At 40.2% G+C, this 22,733-nt stretch overlaps 1 protein-coding gene across 1 annotated transcript in view; it reads right to left on the bottom strand.

Annotated features, from left to right (window-relative positions):
- MGAM2 (maltase-glucoamylase 2 (putative)) overlaps positions 1–22,733 on the bottom strand; it is an 87,121-nt gene that overhangs the window by 9,421 nt on the left and 54,967 nt on the right. The window contains exons 31-44 of the mRNA XM_047095173.1: positions 21,841–21,969; positions 20,197–20,304; positions 18,392–18,454; positions 17,448–17,582; positions 15,806–15,890; positions 14,619–14,757; positions 12,525–12,658; positions 12,211–12,245; positions 11,994–12,110; positions 11,284–11,432; positions 11,078–11,162; positions 10,358–10,414; positions 9,809–9,933; positions 7,173–7,261 (exon numbers count right to left, since the gene is read on the bottom strand). Of these exons, the coding sequence (XP_046951129.1) occupies positions 7,173–7,261; positions 9,809–9,933; positions 10,358–10,414; positions 11,078–11,162; positions 11,284–11,432; positions 11,994–12,110; positions 12,211–12,245; positions 12,525–12,658; positions 14,619–14,757; positions 15,806–15,890; positions 17,448–17,582; positions 18,392–18,454; positions 20,197–20,304; positions 21,841–21,969 (1,450 nt within the window). The remainder of the gene's footprint in view (positions 1–7,172; positions 7,262–9,808; positions 9,934–10,357; positions 10,415–11,077; positions 11,163–11,283; positions 11,433–11,993; positions 12,111–12,210; positions 12,246–12,524; positions 12,659–14,618; positions 14,758–15,805; positions 15,891–17,447; positions 17,583–18,391; positions 18,455–20,196; positions 20,305–21,840; positions 21,970–22,733) is intronic.

Here is a 22,733-nt window from a genome sequence, read left to right as displayed (position 1 = left end):
CACCATATATACAGATCAACACAAAATAGATCAAAGATCTAAATGTGAGAGCTTAAACTCTTAAAATTCTTTTTTTTTAATGTTTATTTTTGAGAGTGGGGGAGGGGCAGAGAGCTAGAGGGAGACAGAAGATCCCAAGCGGGCTCTGGCTGAGAGCAGAAAGTCTCATGCAGGGCTTGAATCATCATGACCTGAGCCAAAGTCTGATGCTTAACCAACTGAGTCATCCAGGTGTCCCCTAAACTATTTAACTCTTAGAAGAAAACAAGGGTAAATCTTTTTGATCTTGGATTTGGCAATAGTTTCTTAGTATACCACAAAGAGCACAAGCAACAAAAAAATAAATTTGACTTCGTCAAAATGAAAACCTTTTGTGCTTCAAAATGACACTACAAAGTGAAAAGACAATCCACTGGATGAGAGAAAATATTTGCAAATCATATGTCTAATAAGGGACTTGTATCTAGAATGTTTTTTTATAAAAACATTTACAATTCAATAATAAAAAGACAATCTATTGTAAAAATTGACACAGGATATTAACAGACATTTCTCCAAAGAAGATATGTGAATGGCTAGTAAGTACATGAAAAGATGTTCAATGGAATTAGTGATTAGGGAAATGCAAATCAACCAAAACCACAATGACATATTACTTCACACCCACGAAGACGACTAGACTCAAAAAGACAATAAGTGTTGACAAGGATGTGGAGAAACTGGACCCTAATGCACTGCTGAAGGAAAGTAAAATGGTGTAGCCTCTTTGGAAAAGAATCTGGGAGTTTCCAAAAAAGTAAACATAGACTTACTGTATAGCCTAGAAATTCCACTCCTAGGTATGTACCCAAGAGAATTGAAAAAAAAAAAAAGTAGGTCTATACAAAAACTTGCACACAGATGTTCATAGCAGCATTTTTCCTAATAGTGAAAAAGTAGAAACAACACAAACGTCTACCAACTGATAAATGGATGTGTAAAATGTGGTATTTTCATCCAAAGTTTTATTATTCAGCCATATAAAAGAAATGAAGTATAGATACATGCTACGACATGGTGGAACCTTAAAAACATTCTGCTAAGTGAAAGAAACCAGTAACAAAAGGCCACATTTATTCAATTTATATGACTCCATGATTCCATTTATAGGGAATATCTAGCATACACAGATGTATAGCGACAGATCAGTAAATGCCTAGGACTGCATTTCCTAGGGCTGGAAAGAATGGGGGCAGGGTAAGGAAGGATTGAAGGGTGGTATTTAAAAGGTGGAGGGCTTCTTTGGCGGGTAAATAAATTGTTCTAAAATTGCTTGTGTAATTGTTATACAACTTGGTGAATATACTAAAACCACTGAATTGTACACTTTAAATGGGTAAATTACACACTGTGTGAATTATATCTCAATAAAGCAGTTACCAAAAAAAGTTGAAGGCCCAAGAACAACAAAAAAAGTGTATTACTTTTTTTTTTTACAAAAATATATATATTATTTAAAATTTATGTTAATGTTTATTTTTGAGAGAAAGAGAGAGAGCACACGTGAGCTGGGGAGGGGCAGAGAGAGAGGGAGGCACAGAATCTGAAGCAGATGTCAGGTTCTGAGCTGTCAGCACAGAGTCTGACATGGGGCTCGAACACACAAACTGTGAGATCATGACCTGAGCCAAAGTCAGATGCTTAACTGACCGAGCCACCCAGGTGCCCCTAAAAATATATATTAAAAAAAAAATCTTCTACCAGATCAATCCAATCCAGTGTATCATTTCTATTTGTCATAACACTCCCAGGCCTATCACTCTGTGGGTCCCTCAGTCTTTCTGGCATCACACCCATATTTCCAAATCCCTGCTCCACCAGGAGGCTCCACAGGCATTTCAAAATCCAAGTGTGCAAAGTTAATCTCATTATCTCTCATCATTCTCTAAACTGACTTTATTTCCCATGTTCCATACCATGATAATGGAATTGCTCCCTGCCCAATCACCCAAGCATACAGCTGGCATGCAAATAGTTGGCAGTGACCTTGGCAAGAGGGCACTGATACAGTGTTGAATACCTCGTCACAGCAACTAACTCCTTTTGCTGAAATTTGTCACTCACCAAACAAATCCTTGATTAAAATTTCATCCTTCACATAGGTTTAAGATTGGGAACCTTCTAGGTCATTAATAAATACAGTTCTTACATTTAAAAATGCATTGTAGCATATTATTCTCTTACAAGGTTCAAGTCTGCAACTCTCTCTCTTTTCTTTTTTTTTAACAGAGAGAGAGCTCATGAAAGCAGTGGGGAGGGGCAGAGGGAGAAAGAATCTTAAGCAGACTCCACACTCAGGGTCTTACATGGGGCTCGAACCCATGACCCTGGGATCATGACCTGAGCCAAAATCAAGAGAGGGGTGCTCAATGGAATGAGACACCCAGGTGCCTTAAGCCTGTAACTCTCTTAAAATCTAGTGGGTACTTGGTTAGTCTCCTTTCTCTGACTTATGGACTTTCTGTGGTCACATTAACCACACTGATTTGAATGTAATGCATCTTAAAGGCTTATCCTGGAATTTTATTTACCTTGTATATTAATGATATGTTTTATTCAGTATCCATGTGCCAGGAATTCTCTCTACACATTAAATCATTTTGTCTGCATAAAAAAGTCTATATGATAAGCAGAGGTTTCTAGATGTTAAAGATGAGAAAATGCTGGCAAAGAAACGTTAGGCATCTTTCCAAAAGACATACAACCAATTGGGGCGCCTGGGTGGCTCAGTCGGTTAAGTGTCCGATTTAGGCTCAGGTCATGATCTCATGGTTTGTGAGTCAGGCCCTATGCTGACAGCTCAGAGGCTGGAAACTGCTTCGGATTCTCTGTCTCCCTCTCTCTGCCCCTCCCCAACTCACGTTCTGTCTCTCTCTGTCTCTCTCTCTTAAAAATAAACATTAAAAAAAAAAAAAAAGACACACAACCAGTAAATGATTGAAATGGTATCTGAATCCAGATCTATGGAATGCCACATTCCAGGTTCCTCTCCATGGAGTTTACTTATCACATTGAACTTTACAGAACTAATCGAAGACTAAATTGAACTTTGAAAAAGAGTAATCTAATTCTTTCATATTCCTCTCTTTAGCCAGGTTCCACCTCTAAATGAGCAACTCAGTCATTTGAAAAATAGCTCTTTATATACTATATTAAATGAGTATGAGGCTATAAGAAGTATCCATTTACTGAGAAGACATTTAAAGTGCCATCTGCAATATTATCAAAACCTTGGAAATACTTGCGATATATTTAACGAAATATGTGTAAGACCCATGCACTGAAAACTACAAAACAGTGAGATAAACAGGCCAACGTAATTAAAAGTGATAGGCAGACATCCCCAATTGATTTATAGAATCAGTGTAATTGCAGGCAAAAATTCTAGCAAGTTTTGGTTAATTATTACTTGTTAAAACAATTTTGAACCCACATTAGTTAACGCAGCATGGCATTCGCATAAGTATAAACATACAGATCCGTGAAACAGAATAATCCAAAAATAGACTTTCAGCCCTACATGACCTATTCACAGCTGATAAAAGTGTCAAGATAATACAACAGGGGAAAGGCTCTGGATCAAATAGAAACACTCGCGGGGGGGGGGGGGGCGGGGGGGGGTGGAGAATGAGCCTTCACCATTATGTACAGACAGAATTTAATACAAAATAGCTGAAAGTCCTACATGTAAAAGCTAAAACTGTAAATCTTCAAAAATATAGGAGGGAGAAAAGTCTCTGTAACTCTGAGTTAGACCAAGTGATGTTGGGACGTATAATTTGCATTTGGTCTTCTGGCACAGAACTCTTAAAACCCTTGGATTTTTTCCTAACTGATGAAAACAAAGTATCTTTTGTCATGTTAAGGAGGTGACTTTTGGAAAGCACCTCAGGGTCTGGCTGGTTGCCAGGAGAACCAACCCTGTTATTTGAGGGCTGGAACTTCCAGCCCCACCATGAGACCCTTGCAAGGGCAGAGGAGCTAGAAATGGTATCAGTCGCCAATGGCCAATAATGTAGCCAATGATGCCAAGATAACGAAGCCTCCTTAAAACCCCAGAAGGATGGGGCTTGGAGAGCTTCCGTACTGGTGAGCATGTAGAGATCTGGGAAAAATACTGCCTCTGGAGAGGGCATGGAAGCTCTGAGCCCCTTCCCACATACCTTGCCCTATGCATTTCTTCCACTTGCTGTTCCTGGCTTATATTCTTTGATAATAATCTGGTAATCCAGTAAGTAAAATGTTTCTCTAAGTTCTGGGAGCTGCTCTAGCAAATTAACTGAAACTGAGAAGGAGGTTGTGGAAACTTCTGATTTACAGCCAGTTGGTCTGAAGGATAGGTAACAGTGGACTTGAAAGTGGTGTCTGAATCCCAAGCAGGAGTTGTTGGAACTTCCAATCTGGAGTGGGAGGAATGTGAAGTGGGAGAGGGAGGAGGAGGCGGTTTTATGGGACTGAGCACTTAACCTATGGGATCAGATGCTATTTCCAGGTAGATAGTGTAGGATTTGGGTTGAGTTGAAGGACACTAGTTAATGTCCCAGAATTACTAGTTGGCATGGGGGAAACACTCCTCTCACATGTTAGAATTGTACCAGAATACGTTTTAGGCCAAGACGCAAGAAGTACAGATCTTTTCGTCAAGAAAAGCATGAAAAAAATGGACTTTTATAAAAATTAAAGTTTGTTTTTTGCAAGATGCTATAGAAGAATTGTATAGGTGAGTTATAGACAGGGAAATGCAAATTGTATCTGATAAAAGGCTGGTATACATAACTCTTATAATAAATATAATAAATAGCTTAATAATAAAAAGATAACCCAATAAAAAACAGGCAAAGGACTTGAAATGATACCTCAATAAGAAGATATACAAAGAGCCAATAAACATAAGATGTTCAATGTCAAGGAAATGCAAATTAAGTCCAGGCAGAGATGCACTATGTACCACTAAAATAGTTAAAATTAAAAAATTTTGTAATGTTTATTTATTTTTGAGAGAGAGAGAGAGAGAGAGCGCGAGCATGAGCAGGGGAGGGGCAGAGAGAGAGGGGGACACAGAATCTGAAACAGCTCCAGGCTCTGAGCTGTCAGCACAGAGCCCAATGTGGGACTTGAACCCACAAACCATGAGATGATGACCGAAGTTGGAAGCTTAACCAACTGAGCTACCCAGGTGCCCCCAAAAGAGTTAAGATTTTAAAAACTGACAATACCAAGTGTTAGTGAAGATGTGGGAAATTGGAACCCTGAAATATTGCCGCTAGTAAGGGGGAGTAGTATAGCCATTTTAAAAAATAATAGGGCTGTTTCTTCAAAAGTTAAATATATGCTTATCACACGGCCCAGGCTGGCAATCTCACTTCCAGGTTTTTACCCAAAGAAAATGCAAACATAGGATTACAAAATGACTTATACTCAAATAATCATGGCAATTTTATGCATAATGGTAAAAAACATAAAACAACTTAAATATTCACCAATTAGTAAATGGATAAACAAATTCTGGTATACCCATACAATGGAATGTTATTCAGGAATCAAAAAGGTAATAAGCTACTTTTACATGCCACAATATGGCAAAACACTTTGTGACCACACATCATTTTGCTAAGTGAAGGAAACTAAGCACAAAAAGAATAAGCCCTGTATAATTCTATTTACGTAAAACCTAGAGAAGACAGATCTAATCTATAGTGACAGAAGGCAGATCAGTGATTGCAGGGCCTGGAACTGGAGGTTGGGAGTGGGCAGGGGTGAGGGGGAAGTTCACTGGAAAGATGCAAATGGGTCTTGAAATTACAAGTTGTGAAAATGTTCTGTATCTTGACTGTGGTAGTGGCAATACAACTGTATATATTTGTCAAAACTCACTTAACTGTATACATGGGATGGATACATTTTGAGTAAATACAGCTCAGTCAAGTTGATTAAAAAAATAATTTCACTTCTAGGAATCTACCCTATGGAAATACTATGACATACAAAGGTTAATCCTCGATGTTGCTGATTAACTATGAAAACAGAAAACATCCTGTATCCTATACAGAGAGCAATTATAGAAAGTGAGATAAATTGTAGCATATCCTTTCATTGGCATATGGCAATCATAATGGTGTTTATGAAAAGTATATGATAACATCTAGACATATTTCTGTCATTATTTTAAGTGCAAAGAAACAGGATTCAGAAATTAAATATGCAGTATGTTTTCAGCGATATAAAAAATTATACATTTTCTTACATCACATGAAAGCATATAGAAGAATATAGCAAAAATATATATATAAAAGAATAGATATAAAAGAAATATATAAAATAATATAGCAAAAATATTATTACTTTTTTCTAGTTTTCTGTCTTTAAAATATTTTCTTTAATGACAATATATTACCCTCATAATGAAGAAAACAAAAAGGAGGATATTACTACTGAAAAACAAACCATAATTTCATAAACTGTGACCCGTTGCAAGATTAGAATGTTCTAGTCTACAGTAATAAGGAATGGAAAATGGGCATCAGTTGGTAACAGCGTGTCAGTATGTCTACAGAAACGTCTAAGGAAGAGGATGCTCTGATTATATTGACAAACCCCAATTATCTAAGGTAGCACTGTTATATCCCTAGATTGGAGAAAGAAGGCATACAAAGTAATATTTCATTGATATAAGCATTTTTTTGACAGTACTTAATACCCTACTTCTGAAACACCAAGAAATTTTCTGAGCTCTAATTTGTCTCCTCAGTGAACCTACTTAGGAGCAAAAGGGTGTCTGGTTACAGATGGCTGGTCCAAATAACAAAGCCAAGTCTGTGACCCACTGAGAATGGATGATATTTGCATCCACACTTTTATCAGAGCAAGGCAGTTAGTTATACAGAGATAGACCACTCCTGGCTGACTCCATAACATCACGTTGTTGAACCTCAAAGCTGGGGACCATACACTGTTCTACAGTAATTACAATGTAATATAAAGAGCAGGAAAAATTGCAAGCATTCTCCCAACACATTCGCTTTACTAACAGTGGCAGAAACAGGTTTAGAGAAACATTCCAGTGCATGCCAATTCTATCCTGAGCTATGGTTTTTCTGCATACTGTAGGGGGAGCCTGGAAAGCTCAGACTTACCAATGCTTTGTCCATCGTCCCAGAATATCTGACCTTCAGCTTTCCCATTGTCATCCAAAGCAACAATCAATCCCATAAATTTTTGTCGACTGTGGAAAAAAAGGAGTTTTTTTTTCTCTAGATTATAGGTTGTAAGAATGAAGGACAGTTGCTGTTGAAAATATTACTCAACAAAATTAAAAAACTTCATATATTAAAATTGCACATAAAGTTCTAAAAATAGGTAAAATGAGATAAAATACAAGATACTTAAAAGCTAATAGAGGGGCGCCTGGGTGGCGCAGTCGGTTAAGCGTCCGACTTCAGCCAGGTCACGATCTCGCGGTCCGTGAGTTCGAGCCCCGCGTCAGGCTCTGGGCTGATGGCTCGGAGCCTGGAGCCTGTTTCCAATTCTGTGTCTCCCTCTCTCTCTGCCCCTCCCCCGTTCATGCTCTGTCTCTCTCTGTCCCCAAAATAAATAAAAAAAAAGAAGAAAAAAAAAAAAAGCTAATAGAAAAAAACAAATTTAATGAAATGTGGTATAACTTCAACTTTCAAAAATCAAAAATAGTTCATTATTAAAAATGTATCTTCTTTACAAAAGAGCTTATTGCATGTTGCTTAAATATTAAAGTTTCCTAGATAGTTTAAAGAAGAATTTTGTGGGGCACCTGGGTGGCTCAGTCGGTTAAGCATCCAACTTCAGCTCAGGTCGTGATCTCACAGTTTGTGGGTTCGAGCCCCACGTTGGGCTCTGTGCCGACAGCATGGAGCCTAGAGCCTGCTTCAGATTCTCTGTCTCCCTCTCTCTGTGCCCTTACCCCACTCATTCTCTCTCTCTCCTTCTCTCTCTCTCTCTCAAAAATAAACATTAAGAAAAAAAATTTTGTTTTTGAAAATTTTACACATAAATGTATATTATATAACATATGAAAACATAAATACCATTAAAATGAGATGTACTTAGATATATATCTATGTAAATATATTTTGCAAATAGAAATGGATTACATCTCAAAGGATGTATATGCAAACTAATTTTCATTAAGTGCAGTCATATTTAAATTATTTTAATAAAAGAAAATATTTGTTTGAAATTTTGAGGTGGTTTTCTTATAGTAGAGACTTATAAATAATTATGGTAAACAAACACCAAATATGTATAATCAATGTCTTTTAATTTGAATACATCTCAAAATATTTAATTTCTTAAAGATTTGATTTTTTTTAAGTTTATTTATTTATTTGGAGGGAGAGAAAGAGGGTGCATGCATGCGCACACACAAGCAGAGGAGAGACAGGGAGACAGAGGGAGAGAGAAGATCCCAAGTAGGCTGCGTTGTAGGTGCAGAGACCAATCCGACAAATCACGAGACCAGGACCTGAGCCAAAATCAAGAGTCAGATGCTCAACCGACTGAGTCACCCACACATCCCTTAAAGATTTCATTTGTTGGGGCGCCTGGGTGGCGCAGTCGGTTAAGCGTCCGACTTCAGCCAGGTGACGATCTCACGGTCCGTGGGTTCGAGCCCCGCGTCGGGCTCTGGGCTGATGGCCCAGAGCCTGGAGCCTGTTTCCGATTCTGTGTCTCCCTCTCTCTCTGCCCCTCCCCCGTTCATGCTCTGTCTCACTCTGTCCCAAAAATAAATAAAAAACGTTGAAAAAATTTAAAAAAAAAGATTTCATTTGTAATAATGAATATGAACTTGTTACTCATGATCTTTGTGTGAATTAAAAATAGACACTTAAAAATGAAATATTCATACTCTACTTTCACACATATTATAAGTAATAGGATAAGATGTGAATTCCTTAGGAAGAAAACCACCCGACAACCCTTCAGTAGCTTCCAGATTGCTATAGAATAAAATGCAAAGTATTTGTCCTGGCATTTACAGCCCTCCAGGATCTGGTCCTAACCTGCTTGAACTTTATTTCTTTCATCTCTCTCCCTTATCTTCCCTCCAATTAAACTGAATGGTTTACTCTTCCCCAAACCAAACTCACTTTTCACCTTTGGTTCTTTAATACTCCCAGAATATGTCTTTCCCTGTCTTCATGTTTTCAAATCCTACTTTTTATTCAACGCTCAGCTCAAAGCTGTCTTTCATGTTAAACCATGATTTACACCACAAGGTGGAGCTAACTTCTCCCCTTTTGAATGGTTCTTGGTCTTTTTATCTCTGCCTCTCTTAACATAACGTGTTCTCCTTAATTTAACACACACACACACACACACACACACACAAATAAAAATATAACTACATAAATATAAGTATACAATCTCTCCTGAGTTGACCAAAGTAGACCTTGGAAGGAGTACTGAATCATCCTTGGGTTGCCATCAAATCAAAGAGCTCATTAATATTCCCAACTTTTTTAGTAGTGTGGAAAGAGGCACACGCTACTGCCTTCAAGGAAATTTTTGTCCCAGGCCTTGGACACAGAGCTACAGTAAAAGTTCTCCCCAGGACTGATTGTATGAATGAATGCATCCTCCCCCAGATTCCACTCAGAAGGCATTTACAGAATTGAATCAATGAAATGTCTGTTATTTGGTTTATTTACCCACAGAGCCCTGGTTAAGGTGGTCAGCCCCCTGTGAGGCTACCTCATTATGACAAAGTGAGGCCAGCAACACCTTTGCTCCTCCTTACCTGGCCTGAGTGTTCATTGCAGGCTCTTGCCAAGGCAGGATGTAGCCTCCTCTGATATGAAGGTTGATGTGGTCAAGGGGAGCCTCCAGGGTTTTCCAGTAACCTGTTGACGCATTGCCAGATTCCTAGAAGAGAGAAGATAGGCAGGTAAGGATGACAGATAAATCGATGAAATGAACAGATGCATGCTTTCGTACAAGTTTTTCCTTTCTAAGGCAGCATGCTGGAAAGTCAGCAAGAAACCACAAGTCTAAGCAGGAAAATCTCTGATTTTCAGCATTGTTAAAAACTCTGGAAAGCTATTCTTTTCTCTGTGTTCTCCAGAAAAGGTGGGGACGGAGTTAAGAGAGAAGGCAGTGTGATATGGGATGTCAGATTTTACCTATTTATGCTTTTGTGGATGCTTTTATTTTAGCAAACCTTGCTTGGTTGAAAGGTTGAAAATGATTGCCTTAGAAATTATGTGCCTCAAAGCCAGGAGAAACTGCTGGCTGCCCTTCTGGCCAGCATGGACCAATCTGGTTCTTCACAAAATAGGTTTGTTCTTACCGTGCTGTAGTCGTACCAACGGGCTCTGGGAAAATAAGCTTGGATCTCAAAAGTGTTCTGAAACATAAAATTGACACATTGTTATGTATATTCTAATAACTTAATCTTGATTTTAAAAATTCTTTCTGTAGAACTTAGGCTAAAAAAATGGTAATTTTATTAATGGTTTTAAGAGTTTGGGAAGTATAGTCAAAAAAAGATCTGGGAAAATTCTTCAGACACATTGAAAAATACATTTTTTAAAAAGGTAAACTTTATGAGATGCAGGGTAACAAGACACTAGAGTGAAAAATCAGCTGGTGTTGTGAAGTTATCATTAATGGAGATTTTGAAAGAAAATGATTTCCTGGGGCTCAATTGGTTAGGCCTCTGACTTTGACTCAGGACATGGCCTCACAGTTCGTGGGTTTGAGACCCGCTTCAGACTCTGTGCTGACAGATGGGAGCCTGGAGCCTGCTTCAGATTCTGTGTCTCCCTCTCTCTCCCTCTCTCTCTCTCTCTGCCCTTCTTCCACTTATGCACTCTCTTAAATAAATAAATAAATAAATAAATAAATAAATAAATAAATAACATTTAAAAAAAGAAAAAGATCTCCTTTATTTGTTCTAGAAAGGTATTTGCCACAAAAATAGTGAGTGGAACAAAATGATCTTTAAAATGCCCTTCCCGTACTTTAGATTATGTGACTGAGGGTTTCTGATCTCTGATGGAAAACTCACACTTTCCAGCACGGGGCTGATTAAGATAGCAGGACCCAACATAAACTGACGGTCTATATCCCATGTCACTCTGTCATTTGTAAACCTTAAAAAAAAAAAAACAAAACAAAAACAAAGCATGAAAAATCCAGGAAACTGTTAGGACTCTTGCAGAAGACCATTCACAAGACAGGCCAAACCTCCTTGGGGATCCAGGCTGTACTCACTCATGGAGAAGGGGTCGGACGACAGTGCTGCCCTCAACGTGAGCTTTATGCATCAAAGTGTAGAGGTAAGGCAGCAGGGCGTATCTGGTCTGAAGGACTTTTCTTGAGTACATCTCGAAGGTTGAATTCCAGGCCACAGGATCTTGTCTCTAAAGAGATAAAGGCACACGGGGCAGATACTCTTTACGCCATCGTAATGGTATCAGAAAAGGGTCAGCAGGCACATATCCCACGTGTCTGTGACATAAATCTCACCCTTCATTGCTATCCTGCCCTTTCTCTTGCCTCTACTGTCCTACTAAACTAGTGCTTCTTGCTTCCCACTCTTAAGTGGACTCTTAAGTCCTCTGCACAGGTGTGGTCTTGGCCCTGCACAGGTCTAGAGAGATGGGTCTCTGTGCCCACCGACGTAGCTTGAATGGGCTTGAGTAAAATAAAAACTCTCTAAAGAAGGTGAGTTTCTTTTCTTTTAGCCCCATGGGGAGATATAAACCCTTCTTTCCTCATAGGCATGAATCCCCCCAAGAGATGAGCAAAAGTGTATTCTCGAAAATTGCTTAGAACTCTGGGATTGTGAACTCTGTGGATTTTCTAAGAACCAGAGGTGCTGATTTATGACTTTTCCTCAACAAATAAGTATGATATTTTGGAGGGTTAAAGAGAAGTTGTGATTTGAGGACACAAAACTGTGGCATCCACTTCTGCCTTACCCTTGTCCCGATGGTGTTGTGGTTTCTGGAAAATGGGTAAAAGGCCCCCAGCTGCATCCAGCGAAGACACATCTCATATTCGGCATTTCCAAAGAACCCACAAATATCTGCTCCTGTCTGAGACGATGCAAAACCAGAGCATGAGGTGGGACTTTTGCAGGCTGCAGACACGTTGGCATCTGACTGAACGATTAAAAATGGCCCCACTATAACTTACATAAGATATTCCAAAGAGACTGAACTCCATCATGCCTGCAATGAGAAGATACAGCCGTGTTGGGTGAAGTAGCTCTTTTGGAGGGTAGGTTTGACCTGTCTCTTCCATACCCTATTTGGAAGCCCCAGGCCGCTCATGACGAAAATACCAAAAGATGGGTATGGATTAACACTCTCACCCGCATAGAGAGAACTCCGCTCCTGCTGCTTCCCCTGCCCACACGGATCATGACTAGACATAACCAGTGTGGCTACAGAGCACATGATCCAGTGCCCTCCCAGCCAGCAGAGGCCCCCGGGGGGAGGCCCACTCACCAATGATAGACTTCCTCAGCTGGTCCCACGCGGCAGTGTTGTCTCCCAGCCAGTGACCTCCCCAGCGGCCAGAAGAAGGGAACGTGGAGCGGGTGATGACGACCCCTCGCTGTCCTGTCACCGCCTGCACGGCTCTGGATGGAGGTGAACAAGGAGGTGAACTGAGGGTGAATTTGAGGATGAACAGTCATGGGACTTTACATTACATTACATTACATTACATTTACATTACAGAGAGTAGCTTCAGCCTGGAGTGTGAGGCAGCAATGGTGTTCCATTTGGAGCCATAAATCTTCTTCCCTGAAAGCATCTGCTATTTCAAGGTGATGCTAAGAGTCATGGCAAGACAACGGGAGATCTATCATCATCTAAATGTGGATTCCCTTTCTTAAAAAAATGAATTAACTAGTTGTCTACATAGAGGTGGGAGGATGGAGTGGGGTGAGGGGTGACACAGGTGTTTATGGAACAATTACTCTAACCCAGGTATTTTCCTGGTCACCCCCATGTACACTGTCTCACAACCTCATGAAGAAGGTTTCCTTGGCCTCCTTTTACTGTTAGAAAATTGAGGCTCAGAGTTAGACAATTTGTCAAAGGACATTTAAAGAGCAAGGAGGAAGATCTGGGACCCAAATAAAAATATATATGACTATAGCTCTTTGGTAATATTCTCTCTACTACACTAGTCCTCACTAGGTCAGATAAAGTTTGCACACAAGGACAGATATGCACAAAAGATGTTCAAATATCTCTCTAAGGAAGGCGGATCTTCGGCCTGTAGCCTCAGTGAGAAAATAAAAACAATTGTGTAAGACTGAAAAATCAATGTAACAAAAGGGGAAGTCTATTAACAGATCCTCGCACATAATGCAATCCACATATTTGCTGAAGAATGCATTGCAAATCAATAGACACCGATGAATTATTCAATAAATGATGTCAGGAAGAGAGGCTAGCTACTGTGGTGGAGATTCATCCATTTAGGTCACTTCCAATATTTCACACCAAAACAACCACGCACATGGATGGACACACACACATGCACTCACACGTGCGCACGCGCACACACACACACACACACACACACACACACACACACATATATATCCAACAGATAATGTGAAGGCCTGAAACAAGGCAGGGATACAGAGGAAGGGTAGATGTGTCTGAGGCAAAAAGCTCGATTGTCACCATTTCAGAACTCTAGAAATTAACCAGCCATAGAAAGAAATGAAAATCATCTATCCAAGAAAAACAATAAAGTCTTGGCAAGACAGTGAAGTCTGTGGCATTTGAACTTGGGGCTCTTCCCAGCTGACCCCATCCCTAGTTCAGTGGCTCCAAAATCCAGCAGCCTCAGCAGCCTCCGAGGTCTGACCTCTTTTGGGGTGCTGTTAAAAGCGCTATCCCCAGAGCACAATTAATACTGTTTTCTAGCTTCCAGCCCCCTGGCAAATCTCTATTCCCAGGGTGTTGTGGCTATTTGATTGGACTCAGAGCTCAACTCAGCAGGGAGAAAAAACTCCCAATCAAGGGATTTACCAAAACAATAACAATTTTCTGGCACCATCACAGGTACTCAGGCTGTGGTTCAAGTCAAGACAAACACAGCTTGGCTGGTTTTAGAGTAAATCCTGGAGAAGTAGAACCATGGAGAACTTTGTAAAACTCCTACATATTCCTGGGGATCGAAAAGACTGTACATGCCCAAAGCTCTGTGCATGCCCAGGAGAGAGCCATGGAAGGAGGAAGTTTCAGTGACTCACTCCTGGCTTAGCTTGAAGTCCTGAGTAAGCAGGAAGTGAAAGGTAATGCTGTCTTAAGAAACCTCCCCAAGTTTGAAGGTGTGGCTTCTCAGATTTATCCCCTTGGCAAAGGGTTAAAGACATAGAGTCAAGGCATCTAAGGTGACCAAGAAGGCCTTAACGTTGCTTTCAGTTGGCGAAACTTGAGGTAGGCTTTTCTTTTCTTTCTTTCTTTTTTTTTTTTTTGAGTTTAAGTCATCTCTATACCCAGTGTGGGGCCGGAATTTATGATCCCAAGAGTCTCATGCTCTTCCTACTGAGCCAGCTGCTCTAGGAACACACTCACTCGTAGGTGGGTCTGGTCTGGGCCCATCCGTACAGGCTGTGCACATCATAGTGTCGCACCCGTGAGCCGTCTGGCAGGATCTGCTGACTCTCCATGCACAGGGTCTTGCTGCTAAGGCCCATGTCCCTGGACTCCAAATCTGAACAGAAATGCCAAGTTACTGCCCAAACATCTTGCTTTGTACGTTCACTAGAAATGCCCATTGTCTCGGTATTTCTCCATTTCAATCAACGACTTTGTTACCAGTGACAGTTCCAATTTCAAGAATTATTTTGTCTATAAAAACAACATCCTGTAACATTTCAATTAATGAAGGGTAAGGACAGGGTATAGACTTAGGAAAGCCACGCTTCATTTTCCTCTGATACTTATAGAGTGCTGTCAATTGCACACTTATCAGCACAATCAACTCTTCTGTTGTTACGATTGTTTCTTCCACTAGATGGTAACATTCTCAAGGGAATGGATCTTTTCAAGCAACCATCTTAAGATCTCTACATTTTCTGATTTGTTAGTACTTGTCTGGCAAATAGTAAGGGAGGAAGGAGAAAAAAGGAAGGAGGGAAGAAAGAAAGAAGGGAAGGAGGGAGGGAGGAGAGAAAGGGAGGCAGGAGTTGGTGAGTGACCAGTGACCCAGACCTCAAGAAACTTAGATTACAAATTTTGTCTCACAAACTACTGGTAAGAGGGTGAGTCGCTTCCTTCCCCTGGGTTTCCGAAAGGTGAGAGGGTTCAATGTTCTGAGATACCTTGGGGGTCAGGTCCTATGATGTTCTGTTTCTGTTTGTACCACAGGACTACTAGGGTATGTCCTTCATGAAGTATCTGTGGACATGGGCAGAAAGAGTGCAGAGCCTAGATTTTCACTCTCTAATGAAAAGACTGTGGGGTGTGTGTGTGTGTGTGTGCGCGCGTGTGTGTGTGTGCAGCGGGTTCAAGTTTGAACAATCAGCTCATAGTTATCAGTGTAATCACGTATTGCTTGGTTTCTTTTATAATACATCATGTCATTATTTCTATGCTTGATTAGTAATTTACACTTGTTCAAGGTTATTCTACTTGGGGGTTTATGTCATGTGTACAAGTGTCATCTATCTCTAAAATTAAGCTTCGCTTTGACAATAAGAGGAAAACCTTCAGAGTTTTTGAGTTGGGAAGTAATTCGATGAAGTAATCAGTTTACATACATGGCATATAGGGTGGCTTGTTAAGACTTTTATCGCTGCAGCCCCTGACAGATCCATCCACAAAGTTTGATGGCTCATTCATGTCCTGCAATGAGTTAACAAGAAAGATTGTGTGATGTCAGAGGCAGTGTGGTCTTTACTCTGGAGGACACCGACCTAATGGAGATGAACACATCTTATTTAAGCCCTCAGGTAGTCACTTCATGGGCTCTATTTACTCTAAGACATTGACCCAAAAGGACTCTAAGAATCCACATCGGTGTCAATAGACTGCCAAACTCCTGGTTTACCTGGCATTTTTAAACTTGTGAGGATTATTTCATAGTGGCAAAAATATGGCGAATATGCTGGATCCATGACCTAAGGTAGATTTCTTGATCCATTTCCCCACACAAAAAGCCCAAGTTTGTTTTCCTATGTGTGAATCACTCACTTCTTATCTGTGGCCAATAGTTGCCATTATCTTCCCCTCCTCTTTCTTAGTCCACTAGCTTGGACTAATTCTGACACCAGCAGAGACCAAGCGCAAGGAGGACTGTCTCGCTTTCTGCAGTAGATGCAATCCTGAGGAGTTGTGGGTAACTCAGAAACAAAGCTGGAAATCAAATCGTACTTGGGACGATTTATCACTTAATTGCAAGAAGCAGTGATTCCCGAAGTGAATGTTCACTGCCTACTTTGTTAGCAGAAAGGTTAAAGTTTTGTAAAGTGAACTACCTTAAACAGGCCATACTAAGGGCAAAGGCAAGTATTTGGGGACCTATTCACTATTTTGAGTTTTCCAGCCATGTCTTCCCTCCAGCAAAACAAATACCCCAAGTAATCAGTCTCCCTGTTCCTCAGAGCTACCCACATCTCTATACTATTTGCTTTGCCTGTTTGGGCTAATCTTTCATGTGTCTGCTCTGTGTCTATCTATCCTGAGGGTAGTGGCCAGAGAAACCTCAGGGCTGCCAGTGGGCTTATATGTTTGTCTCTGGATGGAAACGAGCTACTTTCAGCCTAGCCGAGACCTGTGAAGCTCTTGACAGCTGGCCTAGAATATGCTCAGGATTTCAGGCCATTGGACAGTGGTAAAGGAAACTGAAACACTGATATGCCTCCCACCCCTAGAAAAACACAAATAGCCATATGTCCCAGAGACATTTCAGGAAGCCCTACTCTTAAGCCCAACTGACATGTGTAACCAACATGTCAGCAGGCCTTTAAAGATGATCCTGCACCAGCACTATGGCGAGCATCTCTTTTCTCTTGGATTCATGCCTTGTTGGCCCCATTTCTGCCCTGTATCACACACTCAGGCTCCCCTAGCATTAGCTTCTGGGTAGTTTGGCCAATGGGAGGCACTGGTCAGCAACTGGGGGGTGGGACATAAGAGAAGCTGGGGTATTTATCCCTCTCCCTCTTTCTCTGGCAGCATCTCCAGTAGTGGGACATTTCTTCTATGGGCTCCAGCTTCTGCAGCATGTTTCTGGGAAGACCCACAATCATCTCTTTGCCTCTGGGGGTCCAGCACCTCAATTCTGCAACAGTGTTCCTCTCATTCTTCCACCCTTAGCTCCCTGCTTTGCTAGTCTTGAAATTGCCTCTCCATGGTTTGACTGCTAGCATTTCCAAAGAAAAACCACTAAGGGGTACTTACAATCCACAATCCATCAAACTTCAAGCTCTTCTTTGGCTCTTGAGGGTTCACATAGAGCTCCTGTATTTCCTTCTTCCACCATGCAGCTGTGCTATCACGTAAGAAGTCAGGAAAAGCAACGTAGGCTCTGTACAGCTGTAAGAGTAACACATGGTTGGGTGTTCACCTGTCTGGGAAGGGGAGTCTGGGGACAAGGAAGGGGGGATGAGCAGGTACTTGTGCAAGACAATGCCCCACTCAGGGTCTGACCTAACCTCAGCTCTGCTGTTACTGCTACAGAGTTTACTGTGAGCACAAAAAGATCAGAGAAGGCTGATTGCATTCTTCATTCTTCTAGAAGGAGGTTACATAGTCTTGAATCCCCTTTAAATGTGAGATTTGTTTTATGACTGGGCCTTTAATCATATGAGTTGGAAAATTAAATGACTGTGTATAAATGATCGGACTTTGGAAACACAAATGTTTTTCCTACACTGGCCAAATAAAGGAGACCAGTCATCCAGGGAAAAGTGAGCTGCAGAGTGAAGGGGATGCTAGATGCCCAGGCTGATATGGCAGCAACTACTGAGATCAAAACCACTACTCCTTCAAACTGACAGGCACATTTTTTTTCAGATGTAGACAATTCATTAAAAAGCCAGTGCACTCATAACCTCCCCAGTGAAAATATTCTGGACTTTCGTTCATTGTTTTTCAGACAACATTGGATTTAAACAAAATGCAACCCGTTACAGGCACACACATGAAGATATTTCATTTGATTTCCTTCTACGTATTTCCAGATAAGTTGTTTATTGTGTTTTCTGTTTGAGGATCTCCTTCTACCAATAAATTACCAGCTGACAACCATGCTCAAGGAGCTGCCTTAACCAAGCACTGGAATAAAACTCAGAAGGATCCAGATGTTTAGGGCAATGTGAACAAAAATCTGCACATAACTATACCTTAACCTGAGTTTCATGGTCAAGGGTGGCATCCACATTCACATTGGGCAAATCTGGCCAAACCTAGAGAAAAAGAAAAAAAATTAAAACCTGCACAAGGCATTGCATATGGACCATGAGATGATTGTGTTAGACTCCATTGACATGCTTCTCCATATAATTCTTGGAGATCTTTGTCATTAATTAAACTGTAAGATCTGAATATATGGAATTCTGTTGGGGGGAAATAGGCTGGGGTCCCTTGACTCATTCCATAAGTCTTCAAACTCATTAAGTTCAAAAATAAAATAAACCAAATCTGTTTTAAATGGAATACTACTTGGCAATGAGAAAGAATGAAATCATGCCATTTGCAGCAACATGGATGAAACTAGAAGGTATTATGCTGAAATAAGTCAGAGAAGGACAGATATCATATGTTTTCACTCACATGTGGATCTTGAGAAACTTAACAGAAAGCCATGGGGGAAGGGAAGGGGAAAAAATAGTTACAAACAGAGAGGGAAGGGGCAAACCACAAGAGACTCTTAAATACAGAGAACAAACTGAGGATGGATGGGGGTGGGGGGTAGGGGAAAATGGGTGATGGGCATTGAGGAGGGCACTTGTTGGGATGAGCACTGGGCGTTGTATGTAAGCCAATCTGACAATAAAGTATATTCATAAAACATATATCTGTTGAACAATCACCTTTCAAATGATTGCTTTGCTGTCTGTCATAGACATATAACAAAATTATCTTTATAAATAACAAATTTAAAGCATGACTCTAAAGAAATAGGGTTGATTTCCATTCACAACCCATAAACTTAGCCTCAGGAATCTTAAGCAGCGTCGTAACTTATTGGGGACCTCTAATATACGTAGCATTAAAAAATCCATAGTTTTAACCACTTGCATCTTTAACTAGAAGGACATTAACTATATAAGTGATTCATTCATTCATTCATTCATTCATCAGACACTTACTGAGCACTTACTATGTGACAGGCACTCTACTACAATCTGTATCTACTGAGACTTAAGTAAGAAATAGTCCTTGTTTTCTAAGAGTCCACAGATAAAACAGGCATGCTGTGTTACATGCTATACTCTCTGAGAAAAACAATATAGAAAAGGGAAGAAATAGGGAGAGCGAAACTGGTCACTGAATGCTTCATAGGAGGGCAATTTGACTTGGTCTTGAAGTGCAGATATAATCTAGGTAAGCTGAGAAGGCAACATCCAAAGACGCAGTAAACATGGCCTGGACCTAACACAACAGGAAGTAGTGCAGTACAGTTACAGAGCAGAGTCTGAATCCCGGCTGAGAGCCACTGTCAGCCAGGGTCAGGAAGTTCATCTAAAATCCTGTTGCTATAAATCAAACAGATGAGGATTGAGTCACAAAAAGGAACTAAGGAAGACAAGAGGAAGAGGAAAATCCATAGGACTTAATGGTTTATTTAGATATGGAGGATGTTAAGGAGCATAGGTTAAAGACGAATGCAAGTTTTGAGTGTGGGTTACTACCAGACACAGATTTCAGAGCCATTCTCAGGGGAATTCTTTAGGTTTGTTACATGACCAGCTGGAATATATAAGGAGTGGAGCACCAGAATATTTCCAGACAATAAAACAAAGCTCACTGATATTTTAGACAATTAGACCTGTAACCTTGGTCTTATTAATCAGCATCAGGCAAACGTCTACGCATTCATAATTTATCAATTACCCAATATATATTTCCAAGACTTACTGACAGCCTCTTTCAATCAAGACATTCTGGTGCCGATTAATTATGGGCATCTTCTCCCAAGGCTTACCTTTCCCCAGACGATTTCATTGTTATCAGGCCATTTGATGAATACGTTGTTTTCCTGCCCTCTCTTGAATGTGGGATAATGGGTCTCGTTGCCAGAAATGGCTGGGTCCTGCAGTGAAAGGGTTTAAAACAGCAAGCATGAGGAACACATCTCCAAGACAACAAACAAAACCAAGATACCCATAGATAATTTGCCTTATGTCTACAAAATTACTGAGGAATAAAGTATGCTATCTGAAAATATTCCTGGAGACAAACCAGGTTAATAAGACATTACCCTCATGTGAAGAAAGCCAATTCATTGTGCTTCTACAGTATAATATCAATATTCCTTCAGACCATGAAGCTCCTTTCTTATGTCATGTCATGTCATGTCATGTCATGTCATGTCATGTCTCCATGGCCCAAACTGTGTATCAAAAGTGGCTTCCCTGTTCACCTCATCCCATACCTGCCTCACTTACTCTATAGTACCCTATTTCACAATTGTCATATAAATTATATATGTAATATATATGTATTATATATTATATATATGTAACATAAATTATATATGTAACATATATGTAATATATGTCATATAAATTATATTGTCATATAAATTATCACTTTTTGAAATTATTTTTCTTTATTGTTTATTTATTGGCCATCTCTGTTCAATAGAATAAAAGCCCTGTAAGAAAAAGGAGAGCATCATTAATTTAGATTATACACACACACACATACACACACACACATGCTTTGTAGAAGTGATTTTCAAAGACCAGTATTTAATTCATACTTGAATGAATGAGAGAATGAATAAAAGTCAGCAAATAATCCTCTATTTTTTGGATGCCAGAAGGGAGGATCATTTGCAGATAACTACTTCTGTGTTTATCAAGATACAGCTTCCAATGCAAAATAATAAATTTATGTTCTGGATCTTAGCTCAGTTATTTGTGAGGTTTGTTAAGAAGAAATAAGTCCCTGAGCCTCACCACTGCTGGGTAATGATACAACTGGAGGGGTTTTTGAACCTCCTAAGCTAAGGATAAGACTAGGATATAGCTGTTCCCTCTGAGGCACAGCCTGAAACAGTGAGGATTTCAGGGTATTGTTGCTATATTCATTGTATCAATCCACGGTTCTAACTCTACCAAGAGAATCATCATAATAAATTACATCCCAGTGGCACTCAGTTATGAAAAATAAATATCGCAAAGCATCACCTTTTGAAAGCCATTCTTCATTTGTTCTGTCCTTTGTTTATCTGCTTTTTAAAACTTAATTTTATTTTAAATTTATGTATTTATTTTCAGAGAGAAAGAGAGGGAGGTGGGGAGGGGCAGAGAGAGAGAGGGAGAGAGAGAGAAGACCCATCAGGCTCCTCACTGTCAGCGCAGAGCCTGATGCGGGGCTCCAACACATGAAGCGTGAGATCATGACCTGAGCTGAAACCCAGAATCGGACACTTAACCGGCTGAGCCACCCAGGTGCCCTTGCTTTCTAAAACTTTAAAAAATATAATGAGAGTTTCAAAGAAAGTTGCAAAAAATGTGCAGGGAGGTCTTGCGTTACTCTTTATCTAGTTTCCCTCAATGGTTCTATTTTAAACTCATGAGCACAGAAACAGAAAATGGGCTCTAGTCTTCTAAATACCTACCAGAATGAGAACGAATCTCATGCCATTTTTCTTCATTTGGTCAATCAAGAGACCGAGGTTTTGGAAGCTGGGGCTGAGAGTGAAGTCCAGCTTCCGGTCCATGTAATCGATGTCTACATGCTGGACATCCTACAGGAAGGAGCAAGCAAGACACTGGGGCTCCTGTGGCGGTATGCCTCAGGGCACACAAACCATCCTGCCAACCCCAGCTTGGGCCCCTCCTACTTTATCCCATACTCCCCTACACTGACTTTTCAATTCTGCTGATTGAGATTGCTTTCTGATTCCTACCTACAGATCACCTGTCCCCATCTTTCTCCTGTTCCCCCAGCTAGAATTTCCTCTCCTTTCCTTCCTTCCATTCATGTTTTTACCACTTTTCAAACTTCAAACTCAGTGAGCCTATCAAACCAAGTGCTAGTTGAGTGTTCAAGGATAGAAAGCAGGGCTTCTCTGAGAAACAGAAAAAACTGTATCTATTTCTCACCCTCTGGTAAACCTGATTGAATTTATTCACATTTAGAATTACATTATTGTATAGCTTCCTCGAATGTGTATATTTCTGCCATCCTGTTTGACTGGATGGTCCTTGAGATGAGAACCTTATCTTCCTTTTTCTCTATACACTACCAAACCTGGCTTCTGTACATGAAAGTTAATCAATCCAGGATTGTGGGATGATGGCTAAAGCGGTTAATACCTAGTTGAAAAAAAGAGATGTTTCTTTTTGTATGAAGGTGAAAATCACCCTTAAGACTCTAAGTAAAACTTGTTTGAGGGAGCAGAGACTTGTGCATAAGCCAAAGCTTGGAAAACAATGAATTGACATATATATTATTAACACTGATCACCTTGGTGAGGTAGATCTCTGGACTTTTTTCATCTTTTAATTT

The sequence above is a fragment of the Lynx rufus genome, unplaced genomic scaffold (genome assembly GCF_022079265.1).
Source record: "Lynx rufus isolate CCGP_SWC_20201006 ecotype Redwood Valley unplaced genomic scaffold, mLynRuf1.p SCAF_4, whole genome shotgun sequence".
Taxonomy (NCBI): Eukaryota; Metazoa; Chordata; class Mammalia; order Carnivora; family Felidae; genus Lynx; species Lynx rufus.
This window is presented reverse-complemented; position numbering and strand designations above follow the sequence as displayed.